This window comes from Puntigrus tetrazona, chromosome 12 (assembly GCF_018831695.1).
Source record: "Puntigrus tetrazona isolate hp1 chromosome 12, ASM1883169v1, whole genome shotgun sequence".
In the NCBI taxonomy this organism is placed as follows: Eukaryota; Metazoa; Chordata; class Actinopteri; order Cypriniformes; family Cyprinidae; genus Puntigrus; species Puntigrus tetrazona.
Genome location: NC_056710.1, coordinates 14,692,104 through 14,706,346, shown reverse-complemented (window position 1 = coordinate 14,706,346; position 14,243 = coordinate 14,692,104). Strand labels below are relative to the sequence as shown.

Genomic DNA, 14,243 nt, shown 5'->3' with positions numbered 1-14,243 from the left:
GGCCACGCCACATGGGCTGACAGTTTGGCTCTGAGGTGCAGTCCAATGAGAGAGGAGGCTGGGCTGTAGACGCAGCCAGTGATGGGCTGATTTCCTACCGCCGCAGAGAAAAAAAAGCGTCTAAAAAGCCTGGGTTACTAAAGTTCATGCCTGCATTATCACAGCAGCGCAAATTTCTGCTTTTACGGGTCTGAGCGAGCAAGTTCAAGTTCAAGGCGACACGAGGGTCGTGTGTCCGAGGTTTGCAAACGAAAACGAAATTGGGTAAATTGAGCACGCAACGCTGGACTGATATGGAAACACAGCATCGATATTTCATATGTCATAATTGTTCATTGCTTTTTTTTTATAGTGCGGGTTACTTAGAATGGCGACACCGAGAATTATACATACTTATTGATTATGTAGGTTATGGCTTTAATTATAGCTCGTTTAAATATTTGTAGAATTTTCTAGAAACATAATTTCCAAACATTTTCAAAATCAATCACTCGGGATTCTAGTATTTCCCAAATGCAGTAGCTTTCGTAAAGTGTCTGTTTTGTGATTTTTATAGTAATTTTAATGGCCGCTTGCATGTTGGTAAATCTAACGTTAAGCTATTAATTTTCTGGACAAAACGTTTTCCAAAATATTTTTAAACAAATTTGCTTTCCTCGTTTTTTTAAAGCGTCATACCAAATATATATATTTTTTTTAAGCACTCCAACCATTTCATAACGTTCAGTATACAGTATGGTATTGTAGAAAGGTATTCTAGTCATGTTTCACATAAATAACGTTTTTAATAAAATTTTGAATAACCTGAGGGAATCAATGTCTATGTATGTCGATTTTTTTATATGTCGAAGGATTATTTATATTTCGAAGGATTCAGCGTAAACGGAGCAGTCAATATATATACTATAAATCTGTGAGTTTACATTGATTGTATTGATGTTCGTCTAATACACGATGTATTATTAATCTAACCCTCGGATAGATGCAGAGGTATCAGCGCATGAAGGAACCGGGTGTCTGTTGGGGGCGCTGTGGAGCTCTGGAGACACGTGAGAGACACTGCGCACGACATTTTGACGGTTGCCAGTGGAGAAAAAAATCACCAATCAGTGAACGGAGGTGTGTAGAAACAGCCAATCAGAATGAATGCAAGGGTGTTGCTAGGAGATAGGGTGATGTCAGGACAATGCAGTGGGAGGAGCGGAATCCTACACCTGCTGAGGCTGTGATGTCATCACGAGGGGCCGGACTGCGCAGGGTAACTGCAGTTCAGTTGAACAGATACTACACAGAATGCATGGTACTAAAACAATACATATCTGACTACATTTAATGCATATTTTGCATGAATTCTGCAAAGGGAAATTTTTTTACCGAATGGTCACATCCCTATTTAAAGTTGTATTGATAAATTGAATCTACATTATCTGTACTACATTTATATTGCTCGTTCTTCTCATCTTAGGTGCTTTTTATTGAAAGACTCGCTCGTCTATTGGTCAAATTATGCAGTAATTTATTAAAACATTTACAAAAGGTACAAATATTATACAAATCTTGCATGATGCAAAATAAACAAATAATATAATTATCACTTAAAATGAGATTTTTTCAGTCTTTGATGTTGTAATTCCGAATCTTGCTCTTATTCCCTGCAGGACGTGTCTTTTTAGCAGGTGCAAATGTTGTCTGGTTTTGTTTCTTCTTTTCCTGGAGTGATGCTTTTGTGCCCTCCACACTGACCGGTGGAGCAGGAGGCTGATTAATGTCTGGGTGTCCTCTGTTTGCTGTAGCCTCTCTACCTGAGAGAACAATATGACAAGGGGTTAAATCTTTAATTTTACAATTGTTAACCCCATGTAATGTGGTAGCTGCAAGTCAGTACCGGTAATGAAAACATTTGTTCCCTGAAGCTATGAGGCATCACTGTGATCGTGAGAAAAACACTTGACGGAAGAGTGCTTCAGTTAAAATTATGTAAACAGCAAAATGGCATCACTTCGTCCAGATCTATTTAGTGGTTAAATTATTAAACAAAAAGTATAACACAAAGAATGAAAATAAATCACTATATATATATATAAAAAACAACAAACCTTTTTATATAATAAACAATGCTATAATTCAAAAATTTTAAAATTTCCTAAATGTTTTTAAAAAAATTTTTGGTAGTGATTAAAGCAAAAAGAAAAACCCTAAACATCTGAACGTTTAGAATATTTTGACCTTTTTAAGAAAAGGCATGTTAAATTTGTGTTTTACATGTGCGTTTAAAATTTCACATTAATTTTTACAAAGATTTCTTATATCCTCTCATATTCTTATTTGCCACTGACCCAAATAGAGGTCAACGACACAGTAATATCAGATATTAGCATCTTTAATCTTTCTGACAGAGGTGCAAAAACCAAAACACTTTACTTGTACATGTGAGTGATGCTGAAATGCTTTTTAAGTAAATACAGTTTGATATTTGTACCAAATGATGTACTGTGAAGCAACGCAGACACTGAACCTTTGATTGCATGATCACAGAGCTGCCTCTGCAAGTACCTGTTTCAGTGCCAAGGTTTTCAAATGATGCAAATGTCCAGGGTACAGAGAGGTAAAAATCATGTCTGGTATATTTTTAGCCAACTGGACTTTGTTTTCAATTTTTTTGATATTTGCCACTCCTCTGAATGGCTTCATCAGGTGTCTGATGAAACTGATGTACCACTATGAAGTGATTAAAGAGTTACAAAAAGAGCTATTATGCCTGTGTTATCTATTCTTATTCAAAATCAGCCTTTCAGGACAGATCTATGCCACTAGAAGACAATGTAAAATGGTCTGGCTTCAAATGGCTTTATGGTCTAATCAGCATTATGACCATAGATTGGGCAACTTTCCTTTGGCCTTGAGTCCAATCATGCTGCTCTGTCGTGATTCCCCTTATTCTAATCAAATCTGATCCTTTGCCTTGACAAACCAAGTGATGAAATTTTACACGCAGAAGAATGTGTGCAGTAATTAGTTTATGTAATTAGCTAAACAGACAATAAATGATTTTCAGTTTAGTTATGACAAAAGAACTACGAAAGTTGCTTAATCATGTTTTTAGTTTACAAAGTTGTATTTTTGTTGCAGTTAAACATCTCATTCTGGTAATATGGCAGGCGCAATACAAGACTTATGTTTAAATATAAATTGTCTGAAGTGGCTTTTCTGCTCACCTTTGTCCTCACTGTCACTTGTAGAGAACGCAGAGGAACTCAAACCTCGATCCAACATCTTCCACATATTCTGTAGGGAATCATCAGTGCCTATAGATGACAACAGAAAGTGCGATGATCCGGGCAGTTGTACTGGAGCTTCAGATTGGCTTTGTGGAGGAGTGTTTTCTTTACTGCCCACAGACTTGAGGAAGGAACAGAGAAAAAGAACTCAACAAAACACACACACTACTTACAACCAGTTAGAGTCATTTAGATTTTTAAGTATTTTATGCGTACCAGAAGATGCATATATTTTTGTATTGTAAACTAATATTGTGAAATATTATTACAATTTAAAACAGTTTTAATATATTTTAATGTTCATTAAAGTTATTCCTGTGATGACAACAGTAAGTTTTCCACAGCCAATACTGCAGGCTTCTGTATCACATGATTTTTCAAAAAACATTTTAATTTGCTGATAAAAACTATTATTTTAATCAATGCTGAAAACAGCCGTGCTGCTTAATGCTTTAGTGAATCTTTGAATGTAACATTTTAAATTTGAATTTCAACCAAATTAATGCATGCTTGCTAAATAAAATCATTAAAAAACTTTCAAACAACAGTCTGTGTAAATTGTTACATCTGTATAAAACATATTTATGGGGTTGTGAAGATGTCATAGTACCTGGACTCTGATTGGAGGATCCCATGGGTTAGCAGTTCTGCGTTTCTCCGAACTCTCACTCTCAGAGAATTGGGGACGGACTATAATCGCCATTTTCTTATTCTGATCTCTTTGTGCATATTGTAGCTCCTAGAGTGAAAAATTATGTATTTAAATATCATGCTCGTGTGATTATAATCAACCGTACATCGCACAAAAGAGTGATCGCTAACTTTTGCCACACTCCAATGACCTTGACAAAGAATGACATTGCATAAAAGCTGTGTCTAAATCTATGCAGAGGCCAAACTGATTAATATGATGAAATATATTCTCTGTATCAATACAGAGAACACGCTGTGATTTAACAACGTCTCGCTCATGCAGGAATCACCTGAGTGGTTAGCTGATACTGTAACTCCTCCAGGGTAGATAAGCGGCTCTTTGGGTGCACACCATGCTCGGGTTGAGAGGGTTCTTTTTCCATCAGACTGTGCTCTGGATCATTTGCTTTGAGAGTGAACTTTGAGTGCTGTGGAACTAAGTAAAGAAAATAATTCATTCAGAAATTGATAGTATGTTTTACTATGAATTACAAAGAAACAACAAGAAACACACTGAATTAAACATGAAATTAAGAAGAAAACCTAAAATAGTAATTTTCTTGTAAAACATGCTTGAATAATTTTAAATAACTAATTTAATTTAACAGCAATTTAATGTGAAATTGATTTCTACTAAAAATATTTGGATTTGTTGATATTCAGCAAATAATTTTTTTCTATGGGTTGTATAACTGATATGAATCAAGACAAAACACACAAAGCATGGAGAATTTCCGGGACAAATAAGCATGGGGCTCTGTACTGAGAATTAAACTAAAGTTTCTTTAATCCCTTGGTAAAAACATGGATCAACCCATTGTAATGGGTCACCAGCATAACAATGAGTGGTGAATTATGGTTGTTATCCCCATGTCCCTTTCACAAAATAACAGAGAGAGTTCTTCATATCCCTCTTGAGCCAGAGATATTTCCTTATATAATTTAAAACATTTGCCCCCGGTTTTACAGATAAAGAACACTCTTAGACTAAAATGTGAATCTGAGCCGTTTAAACTTAAAGAAACTTACACTGACTGATCTTAAAACATGTTTTGTCTCAAGATGCACACCAGTAATGCTTTTTTTTTTAAAGGCATTTAAAATAATATTTTAAATATTTAATATAAAAATTACTTAAATGTCCTAACTGAACTAATCCTGGCTAAGCCCTATGAAACCGGGCCTTAGAAATCTAGTATTTTGTTAATTAATTCTAGATGAAAATGCTACTGAATCCAATGACTAGGCTTCAAAAGCAACACCGACCCTTCAATCCTGCTTCTATCAGCTGCGCCCGGAGCCTGTTGCCCATTTCAATGAGTTGCTGTTTGTCCTGACTGAGGCTGGAGATCAAGCGTGCAGCCTGTTTAAGCTTCGACTGAAGGATAGCAGCATCACCCATGGTGCCCCCTCTGACTGAACTCTGCAGCACGAGCAGTTGCTGTCTCATGGACAAGTTCTCCTCCTGAAGCAGCTTTACCATCTCACTCTTGAACACCAGACATACATTCTCATTTAGGCAACTATAAAACATACTTCTGGTAAAAGATATTTCATGTTAAATTTGTTATTTTATTCAGCCGGTCATGACTTTTTTCACAAAAAACAAATTCTACTTGCTCTCAAAAAGCTGAGAGATGAATTTAGACATTTTTAAAAGTGGGTAACATTATTTATATATCATTAAAATAAAAAAATGTTTATTAGTGACTATACAACATTTTTATAGTGTGGTGTGGATTATATAATATTACATTATATGCAGTTATGTACCTGGTTAAGAACAATGGGCTCTCTTCTGCTTGCAAGGTCAACCTTCAGTGCTGACACCTGACCACAGATACATTGCAGTTTATTAAAGATAAATTGTAATTCAGAAAATATATCTTTAAAGGCATAAAAATCATGCATTTTTTGCCCTTATGATTTCTATGTAATGCTCTATATAAACTTGCCTGGTTGCCAAGTGCAACAGTCTCTAGGTTGTGGAGTAAACTGCCCTTTTGGTACTCTTCTGCCTCCCGTCTCACTTCATTTAACTCCAGCTCAGTAGCTGTCACTCTTTGCTTAAGCCGCGCTTCTTCGGCTGCTGCTGCCCTCTTGTGATTGGCCAGCTCCAAACGTAAGCTCTCATTGTCAATGTGTTTTGAGTGACACTGGAGAAATATAATCACATATACGATATATGTACAATATAGGTAATTTTCCCTATAACTAATAATGAAATGTCAGAGAAGAACAGAATTATAAGAAAAAAGCAACTCATACATATACTGACTCAGTACTGTTATCTGTTAAATTAATTTACATCTAAACAAGAATTACATCATATTTATGACCTTCTAATTATTAGATTCCTGGGTAAGGGATTGAAATCATTACCTGCTGGTTAAGCTGTTCCACAGCAGATTCCAAATGAGCCAGCCTCACTTCCTGTTTCTTTAGAGCAGCGGCACTGGCTACTTTCTCCACTCGCAGCCCACCTGCACAGACAATACACTTTTTGAAAATGAAAATCACCAATCCACAATGTTATATCTGTACATCTGATATCTTTTTAATCACCTATGGTCTCATTAAGTGATCTAATGTGGTTTTGAAGGTAAGCATTTTCATGGGAAACAGGGAATGCAAGGGCAGGAATGCTGCTAGTATTGACTATCTTGGAAGATTCTTCTAACCGCTCCTCCATATCCCGACATTTAGCCTTTAGCTCTTGGATCTCTTTCTCCAGAGCCTGACTGTAGTCTGTAGTCCCTGAAATAGACAAATTACTGTCAAACTGGTTGGAGGTTAAATGCTCTGCCACAAGTAATACACTTCATGCACTACTTACAGTATCCTTGGCAGGACACTACTTTGTAAATGCATTAATGAACTGAAAAAAAGGTGAACTAGAAGAAAGGTCTAAATTATTTTCTGTTGTATTCAAACAAAATATTCTTTTAAATTCCTAATTCTTATAACTAAATTTATAACATTTATTAAATGAAAATATGTCACAGAAATAATCAGAAGGTTTTCTTATTGGTCTGGAGACCCCTTGTACCTGCAGTTCTGGGTTCTGGATTAGTGTTCTGAGCTATAGGCATCTGCTGGCTCAGGTTCTCCATCTCTTTCCTCATTTCAGCCACAACTACTCTAAGAGTGCTGTTCTGCTGCTGGAGTCTCCTGATCTCTTCTGATGGGAAAGTGCTGCTGTCTACTGCAGATGCCTGGAGATGCAGTTTACATTGTTTTATGTTATGTAAGACTGTAATGAAACAATGACAAGATGATATAAACCAATTAGCAACCACTAGGTGGAGGCAGAAGATGGCAGCTTGCTGACACACTTTTAAAGGTCTGAATTTTCAATCTGTCAAAGAGCTATTAAAGGACTGAACACACACCACAAACATAATAATAATATGTGTGCTAAACAGACATGTATTACTTTACGGTCAGCCTCTGGTTGCCGAAAAAAATGCCAGCTGGCAATTTAAAGTGCTGATACATAAGACAATCTATACTGTGTTGAATATATAGATGTGTGATGTTAAGGGATATAACCTTGCCTTGCACATAATGTCCAGGGAGATAGTGAACTTTCACAGCAACATTTTGTAAACGTCCAAGCATCTTCTGCTATTTAAAGTCTCTTAAATGTTTCTTGATAAATGACCTACCAAACGGCTGACAGGGCAAATATGTACAGCTAAATGTAACATATAACTTCAAAATAGCTGTAAGAACATTACACCTATAGAAAACTATCTATGGTTTATTAGTATATTTAATGAATGGAAAAGCAGGCCTTAGATGAAATAAATGCGGTGGATGTTGACACAGTCTGCTGTTTTATTTAATAGTAATTTAAGCTATATTTTCTAAGCAACTACACAGACAATCCTCAAGAGGCAAGTTAGGGTCAGATGATTTGCTTCACATGCTGTATGACTCCTACTCTTCAGACACTTTGGCATGAACCCCAGAGAAATGTTGGACGAGATACCCAACAGATCATCAGCTGTCATCATAATACTTGAGTTTTTTTTTACTAAAGTACATTCTAAATGGTAATGGTTCCTTCGCAGTATTAAATATCAGTCTGAATGGTGTAACAGAGAAAGCTGCATGTGGTCTAACCTGAATTCCTGTTAGTGCTGGTTTGGTTCCACGTAGCACATGATCTCGCTCTACAGTGACACTTTTCAGCAGTGTCACTGTCTCCTGTAATTCTCGTTCCTTCTCTCTCAGCTCAGCAGTTTTCTTAGGGCAGATACCAAAATGTAAAACATGACATCCTTACAGAGAACAACCTTATGAATAAGATTAAGTCCAGGGACTGGTTGCACCAGCTGTACATAAGTTACAATTTAACCTAGTTTACAACTTAGCCCAAGTTACAACTGAAGCACACTTCAGTCCGTGTTGCGCACGCCAGACGAAATAAATAAATGCCATTTCTTTAGTTTTTTTCTTTCATTATTTATTGATCCGTATTTATTTCGATTAGAGTTTCTGAATGTTATTTACATATAAAAATAGCTTACATATACACTAATGTTATTTTTTATTTTTTTATTTTTAAATGGAAGCTTGTATTTACCGTTAGTATATGCAAGTCAAAAGAGGTTAGAATGAAGGATAAATTAAAATTCATAGCATTTAAACAAGTTCTGTTTGTATATTTGAAGTTTTCTACTGGTTGATTTAGGGTAAACGTCATATTTTGCGAATACACATTACTTTACAGAGAGCTTACGAACTACTAGCTACATCTTGCCTTACGAACAACTGAAGTAAGTACAAACTAGCTAGTAGTTACTAAGCCTCTAGTGTGGACTTAATGTTCTAATTTAACAAACAACTTATGAATGATTGGTGCAACCCTAGCTATCAAAACATATTTGAACTACTAGATCTGAAATTCAGAGTATATTAAAACATTCTTATTTTATTTTGAAAAAATTTCTGAATACTTGTATTTTATGGTGTCGGACTGCACATCAGTTCACCTGGTCTCTGGCCTGTGTAAGGTTTTGGATGAGCTCCTCACTTCTCAGGTAGTGCTCAGAACGCACTTCCTCACAACGCCGCTCCCATTCCAACTCCAGCTGAACTCTATTCTGCTCCAATGCCTGCTCCCTCTGCAGACCACTAGACACCTGCTGCTTATACCTGACAGATATAAGTTTTTAAAGTAAATGTAAAGCAAATGTGGCTATAACAACATAAACTTGCAAATTCAAATACTAACTGTCAGTCAGTAAACATGTTAGATGCAATGGGTGCAGCATCTCCACTGTCAATATTTTTTTTCAATATATAAAAATCTATGTTGCATGTACAAAATAGGGATGTATTGTATAATTAAAATGAAATATATAGTGATTTAATTAATATATTTAAGTTGAGCGTACCGTCAAAGTTTTTTTATGTGTTGGTATCAGCTTATGTTTCATCATCTTATGACCTTTCAAACCCTTTCATATATATAATCTCTTATATTTTTATATTTATATAATGATATATAATGCTATATATATATATATATATATATATATATATATATATATATATATATATATATATATATATATATATATATATATATATAAAAATAATGTTATAGTTTACATTGTAATGACATAATTACAAATTAATGTTTTCATTTTCTAATTCTATTTTTTAGTTATTTAGACAAATTAGAATATAATTTGTAATATCAGACATGTATTATAATTTTCAATCATAACAACTAAAGAAATTAAATAAATAAGATGCCTCTGGCAGAATTAGAATATTGGTGGCTTACTTTTATTCCTCACAGTACAATACAGCTAAACAGTTTAATTGTTGTGTAAAAGGTATACAATTATTATTCTCCTCTCACCTTTCTATATCCCCTTTACACCTTTCCAGCTCTGCTCTCACTTTGGCCTCTCTTTCCCCTGCAGAAAGCAGCTCTGTATCCTTGGCAACATTTTCTTTGGAGACCTGCGTGATGTAAGTATCCCAGCCAGATCGGGTTTGTTCCAGGTGAGTTCTGAACCTTTGGTATCAAATAAGAGTTTCAAATCTAATGGGAATCTGTTTACAACTATGGTACCAAACACAAATTAAAGCTCCTGATTGAGTAGATAAGTCTTACAGAAGCCATGTTGTCTGTCTTAATCTGTGCATCGTGAAAAGGCCTTGAATTTTAAACACATTATGTAATCTCAATGCTCAAAAAGACATTCTCAGGGACACCCACACATTTCCTCTCAATGTATTTACAATAATTTAGTCATCAGCAGGAGCTGAGCAATGCATCTTCCATCCATTTACACAAATGGATCATTTAACATTTCATGAAAGACGTACAATAAAGTTTAAGTATTTATTGGAAAGTAAAAATAAACCACAGAACACTTCTGCAAATAGACATTTTGATATGTTTGTGTCACAAATCCTGATTTTGCCCAGTTCAATGTGTTCCTGGGTCAACATATTTTATTGACCCTGGGACATCATTTTAGACCAAAAATTTTGTTTTGACCACATATCTACACCTAAACCTAACCTTACCCATGAGTAATGCCTCAAGTCAGATTTAATTATAGATGAATGATACTGATGTACAAGCCCCAAACACTTATTGTATGCCTAAATTTCACAAAAACTATAGACTGTTTCTTTAAATCTGATTGGTTAATCACAGCGTTGTTCCAGGGATGTTCATACAGGATGTTAATCCAGGAACACGTCACACTCAGCAAAATCAGGTTCTGCACGTTTGTGTCTTACTCTTGTATCTGCTGTTCTTTGTGATGAAGGTCATCCATATGGCTCTTTTCTCTCCTCTCCTGTTCCAGGATCAACCTGTCCATTTGAGCCTGCAATTCTGAGATTTTCCTTCTGTCCTCTTGGAGCTCCCTGGCATGAGCCTCTCTCATGAGACCCAACACATCCTCTTTCTCCCGAGACCTTCGTTCCAGTTCTGCGTGTCTGAATATATCAGATTTCAAAACATCCCAGTAAGACATGCTGGCTTACCCAGAGTAATATGAGCACAGGTTCATGACCTCAACAGTTTTTTTGATTGATAGGATCTAAAACCGATCATGTCATGTGCATTTACTGTATCTTATGTTAAATAACTGAAATTGTCAGGGGATACTTTATGACTCTAGATGTAGTACTTACTTCCTGTTGTAGGCTTCTTGCTCTTTTATAAAATTGTTCTCCAATTGTTTTAGTCTGTCTTTAAGCTCTTTTATCCTGTAAAACAGTAATAACGATCTTCGTAAAATGAAAACAACAACTTTTTTGTTAGCATACACATGTCAGCTCACCTGGAGTCTTTCATTGCAGTGGTGTTCCTTAGGTCCCAGTCTCTGCGCTGAATCTCTTTTTGAGCCTGCTGGTAAAGTTCTTCAGAGGCCTGCAGGGCCTCTGTGGCCTGACTGTGAGCTTTTGCGTGGACCTCCAGCTCTTTGCTCAATAGCTTTTCCTGAACAATAAAGATTATTATCAAACTGAAAATTTTAAATGCAGGTGATCACTCATATTTTAGTGAAAAATATGTGGACACCTAAACACTTATGTGCTCCCTACAAGCTTCTACTCATCTGGAAAGGCTTTCCAATTTAAGCTGGAATGTGACTGTGGGAATGTGCCCCCATTCAGAAATGAGCATGATTTACTTTGGGCACTGACATTTAGGTAATGGGGCTTAGCTCACAGTCAATTTAAAAAAATATTAAAAAATAGGAATAAAAAATAGTTCAAAATAGTACTTTTAGTCATGTAGTGTCAAAGCAGTGATTCTCAGTCATTCAAGATCTAAACGACCCTGACTTCCAGCATAAAGATTATAATAGGTTTGATGTGGTGTGGTTTTTACTTTGAGCTCATGTGAGAGAACCACACTGTTCATTTCATCCAGCCTCAGATGGAATTCATGCTCCCGCTTTCTCATCTCACTGTCAAAATCTGCCATCATTTCCTGTTGTGGATTGCAATGCACAAGAATCACTGTAAGTGACATTGTTTAACCTAATAATTTAGACAAAAAGAGATTTACCTAACCCTTATACGCCTCTGCTTAAACAACACTTAAATGTCAAAAGTCAAGTGACAGCAACACTGAACAATCATCTATTTTTGAACTGACCTACAGCATAAATAGCTTTGGTTCACCAACATTATCTGTGATCTTTCACGGCCTTATCATTTTACTTTTCTGAGTGAGGTGAGGATTGCTTTAGTGGTTAGTTGACATAGCTCAACAACTATGAACTCCTGCCAGCTGGAATCCTTTTAGGTCAGTGGGTTTACTTTAAATAACATACAATGTCCTGGCACTAATCTGAGGACATCCACTTTCTGGATTAATTTTTTTGGACCAGAAACAGCATCATAACTGTAAATACGCGAATCAAATAAGATTTAAAACGATTTAAACTTAGGGATTGGACACAATAGTCAGTTAATGAAATCAATGTATCTTTTATTATGTGGATATGTTATTTATTAGTGTATTAAAGAAATATTTCACCCAAAAATTACAATTCTGTCACGATTTACTCACCCTCAAGTAGTATGAATTTCTGTATGAATTTCTCTGTTCTGCCAAACACAAATGGAGATATTTTGAAAAAGGTTTGTAACTGGGTTATTTTGGGTCTAAATTTTTTTGGGTGAACTATTCCTTTAAAGCCACCAGTGTGCAAACAGATGTTTTTGGCCATTACATTGCATCTTGCAGTGTTTTTTTTCTAGATAAATATAAACCAGCTTTTTAAAACATATAACCCCCTGTGTTTTTGAACACAACATATGTGTCCTATAAATATTTAGCTTTTATTAGGATAAAACCATATGTAGGCAGGAAACAAATTGGGAGAAAATGTAAAATCCTATAAATCTTGCAATCTTACACACATACCTGTTTCTGTAGCGCCAGTTCACCGTCAGATTCTCTTATTCGCCGCTGGAGATCCCGTCTAAGTGTTTCATTTTCCTCCCTGAGTTTTTGAATCTCACTTTCCATCATGCTAAAAAGCCAGAACAAATGTCATCAAAATTCCACAAAAATCTAATTTAGAAATCAGTGTGGGTGACCAAATATACATGAGCCTCAGAAACAAAGTCATACTTCTGGACTTTTTCCAGCTTGACTCTATGCTCGACTCCTCTCTTCTGATATTGCACTTCTATGTCCTCTTTTGCCCTCCGCTTCTCCTCCAGAGCATCCTGAAGTTTTGCTATCTCAATCCTCAGCCCACTGACCTCTTCTTGTCTGGCACTCTCTTCTATCTGAGAGCGGGCTGCCAGGGCATCATAACGCTCCAGCTCTTTGTCCCTCTCCTCCAACACACCTAGATTATACTTGAAGTCATCCCTCAAGCGAAGGAAACGCTCTCTTTGGGTGGACAGCTCTGATGTGGCTTCATTTAAAGCAGTCTCCAGTTGTCGAATCCGCAAAGCCTGAAGTTCTTTCCATTCTCTTTCTTTACAAGCCAGCTGGGCTTCCAGGTCCACAGCTTCCTGCATGATTAGGAACCAGATGCTGAACAGGGCACTGAAACACTAGACATCCTGTTAAGCAAATCTGTAGACACAAGAAGTGATTACAAAAGTGTTTTATCAAAACATGTTTAAGTAAACACGCTAAAATTAAACCCTACACGTCATGTAAAGCCATAAATTAGTTAAAAAGACGTTAATTAACTGATAATGGCATATTAGCTTAAGTTATATCCTTTCTGATCCAAAAAAAGAAAGAAACAATTAACGTAGCTGTTCGACTACAAGAAGAGTGTGGCTAAAATAATTACCACAACAATTATTTAATTCAATAAAACCGTTACTCACCTTCATGTATAAGAGACGAGTATTTTCTCTGGTTAGCTGCCAAAGCGAATATTGTTTTGTTTTAGTGTTCTTTGCACTAGTACAGATGTTCAGAACTGTGCAAAAGTCAAAATACACAGCAACTAACCCGGAAGGGAGCTGCGAATGTGTTTAAAATAGTTTACATTGTACATTTTAGTCAGCTAAGCTAACTAGCTAAGGCATAGCATAAATTATAGCTTAGCGCTACCGCAACAACTGTCAGTGTTGCTATGGAGACGAAAGGCGTCTGCACAGTAACTTCCGCTTTAATGGTCTGTAGACTCTGCAGGATGAATCTATTTCCCGTTGTAAAGAATAAAGCGTCATTTGCTTTGAAATCCGGAAATTACGAGTTCACTTCTGATTAAGCTCTATTTCTGGCAGGACAATTATTTCCCGCCATAA

At 36.1% G+C, this 14,243-nt stretch overlaps 1 protein-coding gene and 1 long non-coding RNA gene across 4 annotated transcripts; one reads left to right on the top strand and one right to left on the bottom strand.

Annotated features, from left to right (window-relative positions):
* The first annotated feature begins 95 nt into the window (after positions 1–95).
* Positions 96–2,748, top strand: LOC122355209. Its single transcript, XR_006252190.1, has 3 exons — positions 96–264; positions 983–1,537; positions 1,659–2,748. It is a non-coding gene; the product is annotated as an uncharacterized LOC122355209 (long non-coding RNA).
* On the bottom strand, positions 1,537–14,102 carry ccdc57 (coiled-coil domain containing 57). 3 transcript variants are annotated; one of them, XM_043253262.1, is made up of 20 exons: positions 13,818–14,102; positions 13,099–13,490; positions 12,889–12,997; positions 11,845–11,946; positions 11,294–11,451; positions 11,145–11,219; positions 10,746–10,946; positions 9,850–10,008; positions 8,972–9,134; positions 8,100–8,222; positions 7,021–7,186; positions 6,537–6,728; positions 6,354–6,454; positions 5,927–6,127; positions 5,745–5,801; positions 5,238–5,460; positions 4,262–4,407; positions 3,889–4,017; positions 3,216–3,399; positions 1,537–1,802 (listed from the first exon to the last, which is right to left on the bottom strand). In XM_043253262.1, the coding sequence occupies exons 1-20, from the start codon at positions 13,821–13,823 to the stop codon at positions 1,612–1,614; spliced, it is 3,078 nt and encodes a 1,025-aa protein (XP_043109197.1). In that variant the 5' UTR covers positions 13,824–14,102; the 3' UTR covers positions 1,537–1,611. The 3 variants fall into 3 exon arrangements, with proteins under 3 accessions (XP_043109197.1, XP_043109196.1, XP_043109198.1); XM_043253261.1 differs by having other exon boundaries at positions 13,099–13,554; positions 13,818–14,101; XM_043253263.1 differs by lacking the exon at positions 11,845–11,946 and having other exon boundaries at positions 13,099–13,554.
* Positions 14,103–14,243: the final 141 nt, after the last annotated feature.

Bases quoted from the DNA above. Each gene is read 5' to 3' on its own strand.
- ccdc57 (XM_043253262.1), bottom strand. The intron at 6,455-6,536 runs GTGATTAAAAAG...TTGTCTGTGCAG, and splicing joins ATCACTTAATGAGACCATAG to GTGGGCTGCGAGTGGAGAAA. The intron at 1,803-3,215 runs GTGAGCAGAAAA...TTGTTCTCTCAG, and splicing joins AAGTGACAGTGAGGACAAAG to GTAGAGAGGCTACAGCAAAC.